Genomic DNA, 20,008 nt, shown 5'->3' on the forward strand with positions numbered 1-20,008 from the left:
TTTCCATGATTATTCTATAGTAGGCGAGGAGATCATCGACCGCTTGTGTTACAGTTAAGTGAACTGTAGCTTAGAAAACACAGATATATTTTTATTTGTATAACATTTGAGCTAAAGGTTTCTTCGGAACTCCGGAAATTATTACACAAAAGTTAGATTAAAACCCGTACAACTTACCAATTAAAGTAAAAACGATTAAAGGTAATAATGGTGGTGCTGGCCACCGGAAAATCTTTAATAAAAAATCTACACATCTCTGAAGCTTCAGCTTGGAGTGACGATCTTCCAAAAGATATTTATGCAATTGATGTTTCGAAGACGGAGGTAAAGATTGCTGTCTATTACAAAGCTGCTCCAAAATCTCATCATCATCATCATCATATCATTCAGTTAGCCTTTGTGTGCTACAAGGGCTTCATCTAAGTGACCACACCCATCAGGATAGAAAGGTGAAGAACTTTTTTTGCAGTAATAAATTAAAGTGGAAAAGGGAATGGAACAGAACTATTTTTTCCATTAATTTGTCACCTGTCTGTGTCATGAATAGAACTAGAAATGCTTTAAATGAAACAGTTTTCAAGTTCAGCACTGCTACGAAATCCGTCCTTAGTTACATTAGCTTTGTTTTGAGAGTCAAGCTTAAGTCCCCAGATAACACATTTCAGTCCAGACACAGGTGCAGTGCTGACAGAGCTGTACAGGTTAACATGACAGCCCTCGGTGTCCCACTCCGACTCCTTTCCTGCGGGAACACGAGACTGGAGCTCGAGTTAACGATGTGCCGTGGCCTTGAGGACAGACTGGGCTCTATTCTGTTTCTATTCTGACATGTACGACGGACAAGAGCGGCTCTCACAGGAAAAGCAAAGTGTCAAAGCGCAAGACAGATTGAGACACTTACGGATGGAATGTCCTGCTCTAAGTAGGGATTATAAATGTCTTTTGTGTTTTTTTTCCCCTACTCCACTCTGTCTGTTGTTAGATTTATCGAGTAAGAATTTGGGAAATGTCGTATTCGCCGTTTCTTGGAGTTTCAAAAAATATGTTTGGGTTTCTAGCCCGGCTCGAACGGAGCGTGCGAGTGAATGAGTAACTGGGTGCCGTCAGAGGCGTGTGTGCTGGGATATGATGTACGAGGAGACTTTGGACTCAGGCGTGGTCGCTGCGTCTGAAGAGAGAGAGAGAGAGAGAGAGAGAGAGAGAGAGAGAGAGAGAGAGAGAGAGAGAGTAGAGAGACAAAATGAAGTAATGGAGGCTGGATGTGGGGGATGGTGTTTAGGTGAAGTGGTGGTGGAGGATATGAGACCCTTAAGGACAGGTATTTCAGCAACTACGTGATCCGCAAAGTGAGAGTTATTTCAGAGGTCAGCAATCTAGAAAACTAGACAGAGAAAACGAAGAGCGTGTTGTTGTCTGCATCCCTATTTCAGAGGTGTGTGTAGTATTATCCTTGTGTGTGCCGAGTGTGTAAGGAGACCTCATGCAGACAGTCTCACTCTCACTCCCTCACACACACACACACACACACACACACACACACACACACACACACACACACATACTGCAGTGGATTTATGTCTCTTTGAAATGCACATGGCTTATTAGTATTATCTTTGTGTGTGCCGAGTGTGTAAGGAGACCTCATGCAGACAGTCTCACTCTCACTCCCTCACATACACACACACACACACACACACACACACACACACACACACACAGACACACACACATACTGCAGTGGATTTATGTCTCTTTGAAATGCACATGGCTTATTAGTATTATCCTTGTGTGTGCCGAGTGTGTAAGGAGACCTCATGCAGACAGTCTCACTCTCACTCCCTCACACACACACACACACACACACAGAGCATAGCAGCTCTACGATGACATCAGCACTTTTCAGTGGAGTCAATAAAGATGCTGGATGCGACAGACAACAACCTTTAATTACAGTTAGATAACATATCAGAGAATGTTTGCTAAAATGCTGATGGATGACATTTATAGGAGGAGGGAATAAATCTCCTTATATAGTCCTTATATAGCTCAGTAGCCACCTTGGTGACACCCCAGAATTATTTCCAGTCATGCATCTTCAGGCTCCTGTGTATCTCAGATTTCAAAACTAGTAGCTGATATTAGTTTAAGGTTTAAAGTTGTATTGGCTGCTGCATTCTTTAAAATATTAATTTATAGAGAATCCTGGGGTTCTGTACTTAGCCAATAGAACCTTTTTCCAAAAAATTACTTGGCCAATAGTACGTTTTAGTGCTGGGGCAGCGGGTTGTCGATTGGAAGAATGGAGTTCAAGCCTCAGCACTGCCAAGCTGCCACTGTTGAGCCCTTGAGCAAGGCCCTTAACCTACTCCAGGGGCACTGTATTGCTTTCGTAAGTTGGGATATATGAAGAAAGATTCACTGTGATTCATTTCACTGTGCTGTAATGTATATTTGACAACAATAAAGGCTTCTACTATATTATTTTCAAAAAAATGATTCTATATATATATAGAACTCTGGGGTTCTCTACAGGGCCATTAGAACATTTTTAAAAAACGGTTTTATGTAGAACCCTAGATGAGTAATACTAAGTTTATTAAAATGATTCTATAATTCAAATAGCTGTGTAAATGAGTGCCATTACTTTTGGAGTTTTATCTCTGTGAGACGTTTTGAAACGCTTTTTCATCTATCACAGGGAACAATCGCATACACACTCACACACACCTTCAGTCTACAACACACGTCCTTGTACCAGAGGAGGAAACCAGAGCACCCCGAGGAAACTCCCAAGGCACGGGGACAATATGCAAACTCCACACACACACAACGGAGACTAGAATCGAACCCCTAGCCCTGGAGGTGTTAGGCAAATGTGATTCATTTAAATTATACATGACCTTTTTTTTTTAATAAAATTAGAACAACACAATTGATGTATACATTTATGCATTTATACATGAAAAAAAATGTGGCTTCTTAAATAGTGAAAACGATAATAGTCAATAAACAATAAAGTCTCTCTCCTCTTTGCCATTCTTTGGATGGCAATGTAGGTTCACAAAGCCATGAGCATTAACAGTAAAGCAACATCCACCATTGTTCATGTTGTGTTTGTGTTTGCCGCTGCTGTGCTAACGTTGCTGTGTAACGTTACACGTATACAGTGACGTCAGACTCTCTAACCGGTGGAAAGGCAAACCGGTTCTTAGAAGGTTCGCCAGTGGAACCAATTTTGAACCAGCACCATTGCTAGCTCTGAACCAGCACCCGGTTCTTTTTGGTGGAAAAGGGGTATTACTTCTACACAGAACTACACTAACACTCATTCTTTGTGACATATCTACATATATGCATGCAAGGAGTTACGTTGAACACAATTTTCTAGCATCTTTATCTGTTCTGCCCTGAAAAATTATACGCTAAGGCAGTTTGTTTGAAATGAACCATAGTAAATCGTAGTAAAAACCTGCTACTGTGAGCGACCATTACTGTGAGCAGCTCACCATTGGTTCTTCAGAATATTTGAAACTCGAGTACACAGAGCTCAAGAGTTAGGAAGTGCAGCGATGTAAACTAGTCCATTACAGGTGAGTGAACCTGCTGTACGCTGATATTGAATGTCAGCACTACAAAGCATTAACAGCGCCACGGAAGGATGTTATGTAGGTGCTTTCCCAGAGTCTGTAAACAGATCCTGCTCTCACAACTCGCTCGGCTAAAACTCTTCCTGTTCAGCATTAGTTATTTTCTTCTTTCACAGCCGTGATTAGAACTCTATGTGATTACTCACTCACTCACTCATTTTCTACCGCTTATCCGAACTACCTCGGGTCACGGGGAGCCTGTGCCTATCTCAGGCGTCATCGGGCATCAAGGCAGGATACACCCTGGACGGAGTGCCAACCCATCGCAGGGCACACACACACTCTCATTCACTCACGCAATCACACACTACGGACAATTTTCCAGAGATGCCAATCAACCTACCATGCATGTCTTTGGACCAGGGGAGGAAACCGGAGTACCCGGAGGAAACCCCCGAGGCACAGGGAGAATATGCAAACTCCACACACACAAGGTGGAGGCTGGAATTGAACCCCGACCCTGGAGGTGTGAGGCGAACGTGCTAACCGCTAACCACTAAGCCACCGTGGCCCCATGTTCCACAATGTTCAGTCTTTAATTTATTAAAAAATTCTAATGGTTATTAGTTTGCAATAGCAGTATAGAAATATGTTTTGCATAAATTTTGATATATCCTCACATCCTCACATAATATCCTCACATCAGGCTACACTACTAGCATCTGCAACAACAGGCATATTTTATTTTTCTATTTTATTTCTTTTTTTATGCAACAGTAATGTCAAAAAGAAAAAAAATAAACTGCCTAAGAATTAATTAATTGATGCTTTAACAAACATCCAATTGAGTAATCTATGTCTATAAGCTACATTATCTTTTCTCTAACCCTTATTATTATTATTATTATTATTATTTTTTAAGTATAAATTGAGGAAGGAAAGCATAAAATCATTATCTGGCTATATTTACGAGATGTTCTGAGCGTAGCCTTGAGTGTGTGGACACAGTGTTTCCTCTGCTGTTTGCCTGAGAGAAGAGATATCTAATCAAAAACCTTGAGGACGATAGGGAGAGTCCGTGAGAATGCAGTACGCTATGGTTGCATGCAGCTGTGCAGCACTCACGTCTGCTATTACTCAACATCTGACTCATATAGGGCTGGAGCTTCATCCCTCGCTCTTGTACTTTACTCAGAAGGAAAAACAGCGCTTGGGTTAAACAGGGTGACAATGCAGATGAGTTCATACTCATACCACAAAGTTTCATTTCAACTGTTGGTAGGGATGAATGACTTGTGTCTAATATGATTAAAGTTTACTTAAAATGACTAAATATAGAACCAGTGCTGGCTCAGTTGGTTAACATTCTGGTTGCTGATTGGAAGATTGTGGTTCAAACCCTAGCGCTGCCACGGTTCAGCCTTTGATCAAGGCCTTTAACCCTCACTGCTCCAGAGGTGCTGTATCATGGCCGACCCTGTACTCTGACCACAACCTCCAATGTTGGGATGTGTAAAGAACTTCACTGTGCTGTAATTTATATATGACAAAAATAAAGCCTTCTATTCTAAATGTTAGCAATAATGTAAAGGATTCTATACGTTACTATATACACATATCGTCGCTGTCGGGCGGAAACCTCGTATGTCCAAATTTGGTCAATTTCATATTTTTTCATATATCGATGCTATTGGTCAGTCCCCACGTGGGTCTGTTATTTTTACAAGTTATTAACCAATCTAAAGTCTTGAAAATAGCTTGAGCGCAAATCTCATAACTCCACTGGACACTTCAACTATGAGAGCTTCACGGCATATTTCTCCTCAAGAAGAGTCGCAACGAATCAACACGTCTTCTGAGGTAAATGTCTTCAAAACACTGGGCTCAAAGAAAGAAAAAATTTTGACCCCCGCTAGTTCTGGTGCTCGTCTGAGGACAGGAATTTAGCGCAACACAATCCACTGCAACGCGGACTAAACCCTGTGCACTGCAGATAAGGTACGGCGTTTTTTTCATTTTCTGAAAAGTAATGGTTTTGGAGATACGAGGATTCCATCTGACAGCGACGATATGTATATATAATATGTTAAATAGCTAAAATATCACTAATAGTAATGGAGAACATGGTGGATTAGCACGTTTGATTAACGCTTCTGGGGCCCCCCCTCCCGCCTCCCACCTCCAAGCTGAATCAGTGGAATCTCCCTGTGTTTCAGGGTTGTTTTTTTTCTGGTACCCTGGTTTCCTCCAAAACAGGTCCAAAGACATACACGGTTAGCTGACTGGTATCTCTAAATTGTCTGAAGTGTGTTAATGGATTGGCGACCATCTTTAAAAACCTGGTCATGCAGTGTTATAGGTGTAAATGAACCTCGATCAGTGACGTGAATATTTACTTCCTAGTTTTTTAACTGCCTTTTTCATACTGCTTAATGAAAATCAATTTTCTCCTCCTTTTAAGATGTAAACACCACTAAAGGAAGAACCGAGCCTTTGTACTCTTGTTTCAAACCAGAAGGAGATAACAGCTTTACAGATTAACGAGTCTGTGAGCTTTACTTGTGGATTTTCAAGGCCAGCAGCTAATAAGAGATTCGCAGCTGTGAATGCTAACCATAACGTAGTGAGGATACCGAAGACTCCTTCCTTAAATGCTGAATAAATGCGTCTTAATGGAAAACGTGGAGAACGTGCCATTCCAGTTTTTAGAAAAAAAAAATACAGGAACTACAGAAAAACTTTCTTTACTAGATGAGAAATGTTGTGTTTCAAATACAGTAGAATTTCTCATTTAGGCATGGGAAAGTCTTCAGGACAGATGAGTCAGACTGTTTATAACTGCTATAAAAGAACAGATAACAGGATTGATCTCATTTCATTGATGTTCCCTGGCCTTAAATATAACTATAAATGGATAAAAGTGTGATTTGTCAACAGGATTGTTGTAATTGTTGTGTAATACACCGGGCTTTTATACATTTTATGACAATAACATGTGCGTAAAGTGTTTTGTTCCTCACATAATGAAGTTTGAATTGATTTATACTGCAGTTTAATGAAATTGTGTATTAAACTTGAGGCTACAATCTAGGCGTAATTATTCGAATCATTGGTCTTGTAGCTGTAGAGCAAAACTAAACAAGTGTGTAACTTCTTTAGACCTAGAATGAAGCCTTGGTGCTGGATTCAATGTTGGATTCCACGTTATGAAGATTTTGGACATTCAAAGAGAAGATGCCAACTCCATGTGGTCTTTGAGGACAACAAACTCCTGTATCTGCCTGTAGAAAGGACATTATTCACAATCTCCAGTTTTTATAACGGTTTATAATCACACCCTCCAGTGTCACCCAAATGAGGATGAGGTTCCCTTTTGAGTCTGGTTCCTCTTATGCCCCTTTTCCACCAAGGCAGTTTGAGTGCTGGTTCGGAGCCAGAGCCTAATTTAGAACCAGTTCTTTCTTTTTCAACAGCCAAAGCACCGGCTCTGAACCAGGACAAGTGGTTCTTAAGTAGCACCAAAACGTTACTGGTCTAGACTTAAGAACAGACAAAAGAGAACGTCGTTAGTGCCATATTTAAATAATTTTAAATCAGGATTCTCCACGTTTGGATGCCAATGTAGATTCTCAAAGCCATGAGCATTAACAGTAAAGCAACATCTGCCGTTGTTGTTGTGTTTGTGTTTGCCGCTGCCGCGCTAACATCGCTGTATAACGTTGTATAAAGTGACGTAAGACTCGGCTCTGTGACGGCTCTCTAGCCCATGGAAAGGCAAACCGGTTCTTAAAAGGCTCGCCAGTGGAACCAACTTCGAACCAGCACCAGCACTAGCTCTGAACCAGCACCCGGTTCTTTCTGGTGGAAAAGGGGCATTAAGGTTTCTTCCTCTTCCACCTAAGGAAGTTTTTCCTCACCTCAGTCACCTCAGACTTGTTCATTGGGGATAAATACAAACACATTTAAATATAAGTCTAATATTAATCTTGAACTCTTTGTACTAGATTTCTTATGTTCTGTAAAGCTACTTTGAGACAATGTCCAGTGTTAAAAGTGCTATACAAATAAACTTGAATTGAATTGAATTTAATGTCACTGAAAAAAGTAGACTTGAGGATACCAAAACCTGCTTGAAAACTGGCTTCCTTCCATGATGACTATTCCAGCTACTCTATCTGTGCCTAAAGGCAGGATATTATGCTGTGTGTAATCAGATGACGCATGTACTTAATCATCTGGGGTGAAAGTGAAGGCACTGAATTTACGGATTATTATCTGGAAACACAGAGCTTAACTTGCAAAGAGCAAATGTCAGTAAGTGTCAAAAACTGAACCAATCACAACTAGGTAAACATCTTTCTTTCACCATGGAGCTCTGGTTTAACCCTTTTTACCAGTACACTGGCTTTCTGTTTCACGGGAGCAATAGAAATGGACAAATTATTTATTTTATCACTATAAGTCTGATCTAAAATGACAATTTTTCTTTATTGAAGCTTTCCTATGAATATATTGCCCTTTGTACGCTGGGGGAAAACACTAATTCTTAAAGCTCTTAGTGGCTTCTTTCATATGAGCTTCATATTAACCACTGCTGTGGAGTGAAACATGACAAAGGCATTCGATACTGAACATGGGCACAAACACAACTGGAGCAAATTCCATTTTTATTTTCTGAGTAAAGACGTTTTTGTGAGTGTGGTATTAGGGTAAGCTTGTGTCTTTATGTTTTATAAAGATGATGTAAACTCACCAGCTTCTCTCCAGAAAGCACCTCCAGGAGCTTGATGAGCATGCGTCCATCCCGCAGGTCCATATACAGATCTGTAATGCGGCAGGAGACCCGCGCCAGGTGGGAGTTCACCCATTTTGTAAAGGTCTTCTTCTGCACCGCTTCACGCTCATCTACAGGACGGGAAAAACGGAGAACATCAGAAAAAGAAATCTGGTGTTTGTCATCTTGTTAATCATTTGAAGTGGACTAACTGGCCAGTTTTTGTTTCATTCACTGGTTAGCAACCGTTGCTATCCATCATTTCTACATAATTCCCTCTCGTTCCATGTGCTTTTGTTTGGATTTCTGTTTTTTCCCCTGATTATATTCACCTGTTTTATTTTGATTTGAATTCGCTCCTGATTCGTTTCCTTTTTACACTGGGGTATTTCAACGTCCTGTCGCAAAAAAGTATCATCGTGCTTTTAGTATTGTTAGTTTGGATAGCTCGCTAGTTTAGTTACCTTAAAAAATATGTTGGAATAAACCTAGTGTTATACAGATTCATCAGCCATCGTTCATCATATATATTACCATTTTCACCACATTAGCATTCACATGTCATTCGAGTAAGCTTGCTAAAATCTCAAAGCACAATCACTGGACATCGGTATTACTTTTTTTGAAATATTTAAACATAATCTATGTATTAACCTTCTAAAGTCTACTGTTGGTTTCTACCTGAAGCCTTTCCTGATACCTGAAATGATCTATTATATCTCCTAACATACTAAGTTAAGATAGTTAATGAAGTTAGATAGTAATAATAACTAAACGAATACATATCCAAGCAAATAAACAAGCACCAATTAAAAAACAATGATCAATTCCTCTCTAACTGAGCTTTAACTTGATGCTATTCTGAGGTTTTAAAAGGAGACTAAAAAGCATTTAGTCACTCTGAATGAGGGCGTCTACCAAATGCTATAAATATTAATGGAGGAGTAGGTGTGGCTTGTGATTGGTTCATTTCTATTTCAGGAAGAAAAAAAATATTTGCTGCAGAATTTTACCACAAAAAAAGCTTGTGTTTGTTGGTTTTACCAGATGGCATACCGACGAGAGAGACAACGGCCTGGTTTTTCCTTTTGCTCAAAAGACGAAGGTTAAAGAATTCCAAAGTTCACTGAGTCGGTAAAGTCGATGTGAAGGAAAAGTACGAGACACTACGAGAGACAGATGGCTGTGTTGTGATTGACATTGTAGATCTTTTCTCCTTCCATTATTTAGCTTTTACCCCAGCCAAAGTTTGCTTCACCTTCTGTACCCTCAAAGCAAGGAGTAAATCGTAAATATTGGCACCCCTATATTTACGATTGTGTTTGGAGGTGACATTAAGACCAACCAGCCAAATGCTAAACCAAATCAGTGCCATTTCTCACAATAAACAATAATTTCACCAAGTTTTGTGATATAAGACGGGAAGACAGCTGTCCTGCTACACATCTGGCCTCGCCACGCACACGCACACATACAAACAAGAGTTCATTTATAATCCACCCAATTTTCCTGTTATTGCATTCCTCATCCCTGCAAAGACGTAAGCATCTCGTTTGATTGTTCTCCCACTTTAGCGTCTTTCCTGATGAGACCCCCTGCGATTGAAAGAAGACAGGATGACTACAGCTCTCCTTGACCCCCCTCAACAGTCTAAACAGAGACAGATCGAGAAACCAAACAGGGAATGGGTGACAGGGGTCATCGTAACCGACAGCCCGGCCCCAAACAATAGAAAACCAGCAAACACAGGAAGAACACATCTGCCAGAGAGAGTGTACTGAGAGCACGGAGTCAAATAGATGACAAAAGATAGAAGAAAAAAAGAGTTATAATAATAATAATAATAAAAAATAATAATAATTTTATTATTATTATTACTATTAATAATATTAATATAAATAGACTTTCATTAAGGATATAGTTGACACTTAACATCTATGCATTTTTGTATAATACAAACAATCCACTATTTACATTAATAAGAACAACATCAACAATAATAATAATAATAATAATAATAATAATAATAGTAATAATAATATTAATTGTATTATTATTATTACTATTATTAATATTAATATAAATAATTTGACTTTCATTAAGGATATAGTTGACACTTAACATCTATGCATTTTTGTCTAATACAAACAATCCACTATTTACATTAATAAGAACAACATCAATAATAATAATAATAATAATAATAATAATAATAATAATAATAATAATATGTCATAATGCAGAGAATTGATCTTCATTAATTGTTAGTAATGTGTGTGTGTGTGTGTGATCATTTGACTGGTGACTGATATTCACACACATACATATGGAAGCATATAGAATGTTGAGGGATCAATATATAAGGGCCAGGAAAATGCTATAGGGAATCTGTAAACTGAGACACACACGCACACACACTGCAGAGTGCTGACCATGCGTCTCTCTTTTCCATGTCTATATGTTCCACATGTCCTAATGCCCTCCAGGAAAACCTGCATTATAAAGTGTGTGTGAACCTCTTTACTGGTCTCTCTCTCTCTCTCTCTCTCTCGCTGTCTCTCTCTCTCTCGCTGTCTCTCTCTCTCTCTCTCTCTCTCTCGCTCTCGCTGTCTCTCTCTCTCTCTCTCTCTCTCTCTCTCTCTCTCTCTCTCTCTCCCTCTCTCTCTCTCTCATCATTCAGGACACTCATCCTGCTCCTGCTAGAGTAAACAGCATCAAAATCTACATCAAGCATAACAAGGGTGGGCGATGTGGTAGAAATGGAAACATCAATGCGCTTTTACAGACTAAACTGTCATTTAGATTTCTTGATATTTGATAACAAGATGTAGAATAGACAAAACAATCGAAAGCCGGTTCAAGGATTTAAAAAATAACAACATGGGGAACCATAAGCTAGTGGTCTCTATATGAAACCTTCAGCTTAATGTCCGTTACACTACAGGAATTTAGAATTAAATCTGATTAGTCCTTAAGTTGACATTTTCTATTGCAAGCTCTGGAAGTACAGAAGGCTCGGAGGCGAATCACGGGTTTATATGAATTCTAAAACAATATCGTTTCCAAGTCAGGGACTGCTATGGTTGTTATTTAACCAAAAATATAATCTGTGAAGTTTTCTGTAAGAATTACAGAAGAATTTATGGAAGGAGACTCCAGTGTCAGCTAAAGCCTCTGGACTTTGCATTTTCCAGTTTCTCTGCAGATCTTTCTGTCTTATTATCTTCAGGAGAGATAAAAGAGAAGCTGGTTAGGGTGAAGAAGGTTAGAATGGTTATAGCTAATATAATGTAAGTCAACAACACTAAATGTAACTATAAATGGACAAAACATTGATTCTTATTCTTTGATAAATAAAAACTTGTTAATGTTGGCAAGTTGTTGTTATAGCCGAGGAACATTTCAGAGAGCACTGTTATCGGTATAGCTTGACCAAACCACCCCATGGATATAATTGCAACGATATCTCATCATCACTCACCGTTCCTTCCCTTAGATCTCACTCTATTCCTCAGCTTGAGTATGAAAGCACTGAGGCTTTACTGTAAACCGATAACACCAGCGCTGATGCTTGTAGAGCCCCAATGGGATTGTGGGTAAAGGAACAATGGCGGCAATGTTCCTACCCTCAGCCCCCGTCCCCAACCCCGGGGAAGGCCACAGGAATGCACCAGCATCTGGTCCTACCCTTAGGTAAACACATCCCTCTCTCTCTCCAACGATCTACCATTAAAATCCACCCCACTGAGCTGTTAGGACACTTTTTCGCAATAAACACAGTTTTGTTCTTTTAAACTCCTCCCACACGGTAAATATTACTTTATGTCTAAAGAGAGGAATTAAAATGTTCTGGAATCAGATATAGTTTCTGAAGAAAAGCCTGAAGCTCTGCTGTCTTCTTGGCTAAATTCGTATAAATTCCCATCACTTTTTCGACTAGACGAAAGTTTACACACCCGCCACCTCTCCACCTCCTCCCTCCTCTCCAACACTTCCTATTCAAGACTCTTTTGTGGAAGATCGAGGTTCTCAGAGTTCTCCTTAATTTTTCTATTCACTCTCACAATCAATCTCTGTCTTATTTGGTTGAAGCATGTCCTGTTGTCTACACAACATATTTTGAGCATTTTAGAGTGAACGTCTTAAACTTAAACTGTCTATTATCTGGTCAGACGTGGTCCTATGATGCAAATTTGTTTTTTACTGTATTCCATTTGTTTGTGTTTAAAGGCGTTCAACATCGAATCAAGAAAAAGGTCTAAGTGAATACAGAAATATTTCTGATGGTGATTATAATTAGCGGATTAAGAAACGCTGCACTTTATTTAGCTAGTTTATTGCTTGCTGTCTAAACATTTTTAATCTACAGTCTTAACAGCAGCTCTGAGAGTGAGCAGTTGATAAGATTTAGCTTTCTGTGTTTAACTCTTTATCATTTTGATTGGTCTGTATATCTGTAATAAAACCTAAGGAACTTGAGAAGTTCAGAGTATGATGGTTAACAGTGAATGTACCTGAGTTCATCGCTTTTAAAAATCCTTGTGTTATTAATTACATGTAACCCAGAATTTTTATCACGACGACCTTTCGTGATTGTTTTGGGTCACTTTGTCCCTGCTGTATTGACGCTGAGAACAAAAGGTTAGTCTCTAGTCAGAATGGAAAGCGGCGTCTTAACATGGCTATAATGGTTACAAAGCTTATTGATTTATTGACTTTAACATCCACCAAACAAACCCCACCCATACACAGAAAACTCTCTGGATGTTCTCATTGCTAAAAAAAGAAGGCCATGTAAATTGAAATGCAAGGCAAAAAGAAGGAGGTGTGTGTGTGTGTGTGTGTGTGTGTGTGTGTGTGTCTGCGAAAACTTCCTTTCTCTCTCTGATGTATCCGCATCCTGTGGCGTGAGGCTCCGCAGAATGAAATTCCTCAGACGTCATGTGTGTTAAAGACGTGATAGGGGTCACATCACCATGTTAAAGCCATCTCCTTGTGTATGTGTGTGTGTTGGTAAAAAAAATGAGCTGAAATAAAGCAGCTCAAACAGTAAAACAATTCACTTTTGTCAAAAATCTAGACCAACTATGTACACGGTCCCTCGAGTCGCTAGATAGATTCAGGGTAACTTTGTATATTTACCTTCCATATTAAACAAGGCAAGACTGCAGCTCTCGCAGCGAGAAACATTGGCACGCACTTTTCAAAGAATATAAATGAGAGAAGGATGACGTCTCAGTGGGAAGACTGCGGTGTTGTGAGGATTACGGTGCTGTGGGTTAGGTTCCAAGATCACAATTACCTCTTTTCTACCAAAAAGAACCGGGTGCTGGTTCAGAGCTAGCACTGGTGCTGGTTCAAAGTTGGTTCCACTGGCGAATCTTCTAAGAACCGAGTCTGACGTCACTGTATACGTGTCACGTTACACAGCAACGTTAGCACAGCAGCAACAATCACAAACACATCAACAATGGTGGATGTTGCTGTACTGTTAATGCTCATGGCTTTGTGAACCTACATTAACACCCAAACGCGGCGAATCCAACGTGTACGTGCAGCTCCATGTAATCTGTATAAACGGAGGTTGTAATCGAGAAAGTACATAACGTTATTTTATCATAAACACAGAACAAACTTAGCCTTAGCATGTAGCTACTTACTATCATGTGTGCTGATAATTGATCATATTGTGGTAAAGTAAAAGTGTATTAAACATTAGTATACTTAAGGTACATTATCAAATGCGCTAACAGTTGCCCCGCCCACAGCCCCTGACACAAGCGGTTCTTAAGTTTAGACCAGCAACGTTTTGGTGCTACTTAAGAACCACTTTTCCTGGTTCAGAGCCGGTGCTTTGGCTGTCGAAAAAGAAAGAACTGGTTCTAAATTAGGCTCCGAACCAGCACTCAAACTGCCTCGGTGGAAAAGGGGCAAATGTGTCACTGCACGTTCAGCTGCTATCAATTAGGCCGAAAGTTGTTTGTAAAGGTTTTTTGCTAAGTTGTGCTGACATGCACAAACGAGTAAAAGAAATAAATGCTATTATACCTGTGGTATTGAATGCTTGATTCTGATTGGTCAAAAAGTGTTGAATGGTTTTTCTGTAATTGCAGCTTTGTCAGTAGTCCTAGCTGCAAGGCTTAGAGTAAAGCTCTCTTTCTACTACTGTACCTCATCATTCGACCTAATCGTATGGTAGAAGCTTCACATCTGGTAAATATGGTGGCATTTTCTCTAAGAAGTTTTTCCCCATGAAAAAGTTTAAGATGGAGATTTTCTTTTTCTTGGTAGCAAGTTGTGTTTTGTTAATTTTTTGCTTTTTGTTATTTCTATTTTCAAGTGAGTAAAAAAAATTGAGGCTTGTTATAGTTCGTATAACGTTAGCTAAAAAGAAGAGAGGAGTGTTCCAGCTGTGAGGGAACAAATACTATGCTGCTCTAGGAAAATAATCAACGTCAGGGTGGTCACTGGGTCGCATTACACCATCCTGTTATCATGCTTGTTTTGCTCGACTCAGCGATCTGACACCATAAGCCATTTTGTATTCAGTGTTGAATGTATGCTGGTACTAAGGTTGCACAATTTATTGTTATTGAAATATTGGTGTTTACACTAAAATGGTGTCAACATTAGGGAAATGTCCCATGTAATTTCATTTCAAATATAATTTCAGGTGCAATGTATAGCAATACAATCAAGAACATTTGGAGTAGATAGAATCTTGGAGAGACTTGAATTTCACCCTTAGCTCCATTTTACTATGCCAAGTGTGGATATGTGGGGTAAAGTGTTCCTGTTCATGGTCGGTTAAGTGGGAAGTTGTGCTCTAATGTTAAAAATGTTTTTCTTGGTGTGTCTGCTCAATGTCACTCCATATAAATAGAAATAATATATCACACTGTTAAGAAAGCAGAACACTGCAGAACATGCTCTTCATGCTCTGCTGCTTTGGAGAGATCAGCCAACACGGCATTCTGTTCTGCCTGTTAAGGCAGGAAAAGCAAAATGAAAGTTCTGCTCACTCTAGTCTGTCCACAACGGAGCAAATAGAGCACTGATTCTGCCTGGCATCGCTGCTCATTTTTCATTTTGGATCATTCTCACTTTCTCTCGCACACAAAGCAGGTTTCTACCTCACACTTTTTCCCCGTTATGCTGACTTAAGCCACGTTCACACTGCAGGTAAAAGTGGCCCAAATCTGATTTTTTTTGGGTCAAGTGACCAGGTCAGACTTCTTCAGGAGTAGTGTGAACACTCAAATCTAGCCCAGATCTGATTTTTTCAAATCAGATTCAGACCACTTCCATATGTGGTCCTGAATCAGACACAAATCTGATTTTTTCCAATGTGGCCGCAGTGTGAACAACCAAGGTGGATTGGCAAACAGTTCACACTGGTATCTGATATAGGCCACATTTTAAAAGGTAATGTGAACAGCCAAACAAAAAAAATCAGATCTGAGCAAAATATCCGAATTGAGCATTAAGACTTGCAGTGTGAACATGGCCATACGGCCAAGGCTTAAACAGCCCCATTCTTTTTTCAGTCACTTCCATCAGTGACTCTTACAACTCCATTCAACTGTTTCTCCATCGCTGGAGCACAGGGTCAGACTGCCCAGACAGGCCATGACACCCAGCAAGTAAATCATGCTGGGTCGAAAGGCTGGGAACTCATCACATACAAAACATGTTTTTAGCTCAGAGTCTTCTGTGTCTGTGCTTGTTCTTGCCAGCACCCTAACAGACAGACGCACAGTGAGCCATGCTGCTGAAAAGGGGAATTGGCAGAGCTACAATGTGAAGGACGAATGCAGGGTTTCAGCACGGATCCTGGAAGATCCTCCACAGCATGCTCACAGGGGAACATCTGAGGCATCTCCAGGAAACTACTAAAGCTCTAGTCCACAAACAAGAACTGTCGATTTATATATCCATATATTCTTAAATATATGCAAAGGGATGGAAAGGGTACTTCCTTTTTTGTACCTAGAAGGCAAAGTTTATATTGGGATTGTACAATTTCTATGTGAAATCCAATTTATTTTTAAAATTGTTAAGTTAAAAATGTAAGCGTTTTGGTTCGATCTTCCAGATTTTTCAGTCATGTAGAGGACTGACTTTTTTTTTTTTTCAGAAAAGCAAGCAAAATTCATTATGCTGTATATAAACACCCAGTAAGGAGGGCACGGTGGCTTAGTGGTTAGCACGTTCGCCTCACACCTCCAGGGTCGGGGTTTGATTCCCGCCTCTGCCTTGTGTGTGTGGAGTTTGCATGTTCTCCCCGTGCCTCGGGGGTTTCCTCCGGGTACTCCTGTTTCCTCCCCCGGTCCAAAGACATGCATGGTAGGTTGATTGGCATCTCTGGAAAATTGTCTGTAGTGTGTGATTGCATGAGTGAATGAGAGTGTGTGTGTGCGCCCTACGAAGGGTTGGCACTCCGTCCAGGGTGTATCCTTCCTTGATGCCCAATGACGCCTGAGATAGGCACAGGCTCCCCGTGACCCGAGGTAGTTTGGATAAGCGGTAGAAGATGAATGAATGAATGAATAAACACCCAGTCACTAACTTATCTTACATGGGTTTACTCTGCTATTTTGCTAATTCCAACCCACCACTGATCTCTCCTGCTAAGACAAAGGGAACTGAGACTCATCGGAAAATGCTCACTGCACCCTTCAGTGTACACAAGCTCACAGATGCAAACAGCTGTCACCTTCATTGACAGGCAAGACAGTAATGGCATGCTTTATGATTCTCTCCTGCTTACTTACTTCCATGGAAGACTGCAGTGGACATATAAAATGACTTAAAATTCTATTTTGTTATGAGGTTGTTATGGTTGCACATATATCCAGAATCATCTAGATGTTCCCTTGTGTGAGCTGAAAACTGTAGCCCAGACATACTGTATGCCGTATGATCTACCTAGGATGCTCTGGTTTGTCTCTACTTTTTGGCAATGGAAGTAGATATGGTCCATTTGTCTTGGCTGATATATACTGTCCAGAGATTCTGGGGAAAGTGTTATCAAAACTTAGGGTCACTCGGTAACTGTGTAGTAATATTCACAACACTAAGAAAAGGTTAATATATTTATATATGATTAAACAAATCAGGGGGGGCACGGTGGCTTAGTGGTTAGTACGTTCGCCTCACACCTCCAGGGTCGGGGTTCGATTCCCACCTCCACGTTGTGTGTGTGTGGAGTTTGCATGTTCTCCCCGTGCCTCGGGGGTTTCCTCTGGGTACTCCAGTTTCCTCCCCCGGTCCAAAGACATGCATCGTAGGTTGATTGGCATCTCTGGAAAATTGTCCGTAGTGTATGTGATTGCGTGAGTGAATGAATGTTTGTGTGTGCCCTGCCATGGGTTGGCACTCCGTCCAGGGTGTATCCTGCCTTGATGCCCGATGACGCCTGAGATAGGCACAGGCTCCCCGTGACCCGAGGTAGTTCGGATAAGCGGTAGATAAATGAATAATCAAATCAGTATATCTTTGCCAGAGAAGATACATTTTTATGATTGTGCAGAAAGTACCAATGTTCCAGAGAGATCTCGAACAGACTAGTCACAGATGAAAGGTCAAGTTGATGTCTTTCAGTCTTTAAGCTTCCTGCTGTTAAGTGCTTTATGATTTGGGACAGGGCAAGCGCATGGTTTACTGATTACCAAGACAGAGTCATCCGCCCAACTATTTTTCCAACTCTTTCCTGTGTGAGAGTATAAAGCACTGAAAGAAGACCGGATACGGTTCTTGTGCTTGCACAATTCTGGTTCCTCAAAAGTGACCTTCATGCTAATAAATAAATAAATTTCCAACTAAAGGAACAGATGTTTTATTTCAGAGGGATTTTTTACTCTCTGACTCAGAAGTGCTCCAGTTTTGCTGAAGGTATACATGGAGATAAAAATCAAACCATGTCAAGGATAAAATAGTGTAAAGGCAAAAAGTCTAAAAAAAATATATATATATATACTGAGTGTGTCAGACAGTCTGGAGCACTCCCACTGATCAGTCCGGCTTGGCTGCATCATTATCATTATACCGTTATCATCTAAAATCTACTCGTCTACTTGACAAGTAGGAATCAAATAATTTCAATGTACTTTCACTTTCAACAATCCGACACGTTAAATTGAGCTTTTAGCTTTAATGACTACCAGAAATTCTTTCAGTGCTGCTACCATTTCATCACTCAGTAACAACAAAAGGACTGTAGCTCTTTTGTTTCTTTTCTGTGTTTCAATGAATAGAAAGATGTTCAAACGTAAAGCCATGTAGACCACAAATGGAAAAATATGCTTAAATATGCTGCTGGTATCATAAACCACAAGCGCTAAATGCAGGCTGAAGAAAAACAACCGCTCCCACCTTCCTCGACTTGCCATTGTTGTTCATGACGGCCCATTCAGACTACCCTTTTAATGACTGGTGATTTAGGGAGGAGGGGGAGATATTCCAATGTAGTCTTGGGATATTTCTCATACTAGAAATTCATGTATACGCAAAAAAATATTTCTTTTTCTTTCTGTCTTGCCTTTCATATTAATCCAGACTGAAAGTCATACTCTCCTAGACTGATCCAGAGGAAGCATCAGACAAATCTACCTCATCTCTTAGTCCCCATTTCTTTTAGTATTATTAGGCAGAAACGCTAGAAAAACAGCAAAGGCTTGCACCAATGTTGTTCCTTTTAATTCACTGTTTTAAATTAGAAAACAGTATCCAAGCAAAACCACTTTTTCCGAAGTGATTTAAGCGTGATCACATGGCAACGGGTGTAAACAACCGAGACCAACCTGCAGAAGCAAGCCTTACCTTGCAACTGTTTGAAACGCCCCTCTAGCTGGTTGTAGTTGAAGGGCATCTGAGACGAATAGCCAGATCCATGATAGAGATCCTCGGCCCCCACAGACCCCCAGTCCGTATCCATGTTCCCTTACTCAAACTGGATCCAGAACTCCCAAACTCCTTGGAAAGCAAGAATGCCAAAAATGGAGGGAAGCAAGAAAGCAAAAGAAAGATTCACCAGGATTTCTTTCCTCCTTACCTCCAAACTCAGGTTTGCTCCTTTGAGCAGAAGCTAATAAAAAATAAATCCAGAAGACCCGGGAACTGGTCTGTTAGGCTTATATTCCAGTCTAGTACTTGAGAAATACTCAACACAGCAGGATCTGTTCCAGAGAGGAGAAGGAGAAGGAGGAGGCGGAGGAGGAGGGAAGCATGCGTCTCCTCTGATTGTTCTCGCCCTGGCTTCCCTCCCTGGCCGTTCAAAAGTGGCCTCTCCCCCCACGGCTAAGCACGTACACACCCACCACCTTTCCCTTACTCAGCTCTTCGTCAGTCAAGCCTCTCTCAGAGGGCTAAAGTGGTCTACACAAAAGTGAGGACCACAAAATCATTTCAGCGGTATAGCGGACTTGAAGCAAAGCAGACCAATGAAAGGGCTTCCCTCCAGCACAGCGCACCTTTGTTGGGCCAGTCTAGGAGGAGGCGGTGGATGGGAGGAGGAGTCTGGCTTGTAATTTCACCAGAAGCTCTGTCGGGCTGTGTGTTTAGCAGTGATGTCACCGGCCTCATTACCATAAAGGCAAGCAGTAGGTGGAGCAAGTGAAAAGAAAGAGAAGGAGGAAGAGGAATGTAC

General features: G+C 40.5%; 1 protein-coding gene across 3 annotated transcripts in view; it reads right to left on the minus strand.

Annotated features, from left to right (window-relative positions):
- sptbn1 (spectrin, beta, non-erythrocytic 1) overlaps window positions 1-20,008 on the minus strand; it is an 87,445-nt gene that overhangs the window by 30,913 nt on the left and 36,524 nt on the right. The window contains exons 1-3 of one of the 3 annotated variants that reach the window (XM_060882560.1): window positions 19,415-19,849; window positions 19,183-19,335; window positions 8,341-8,492 (exon numbers count right to left, since the gene is read on the minus strand). In XM_060882560.1, the coding sequence (XP_060738543.1) occupies window positions 8,341-8,492; window positions 19,183-19,297 (267 nt within the window). In that variant the 5' untranslated portion in view covers window positions 19,298-19,335; window positions 19,415-19,849. Of the gene's footprint in view, window positions 1-8,340; window positions 8,493-19,182; window positions 19,850-20,008 lie in introns of those variants that run through there. The other 2 variants (XM_060881744.1, XM_060880920.1) reach the window with 2 other exon arrangements.

Source organism: Tachysurus vachellii, chromosome 1 (genome assembly GCF_030014155.1).
Source record: "Tachysurus vachellii isolate PV-2020 chromosome 1, HZAU_Pvac_v1, whole genome shotgun sequence".
NCBI lineage: Eukaryota > Metazoa > Chordata > Actinopteri > Siluriformes > Bagridae > Tachysurus > Tachysurus vachellii.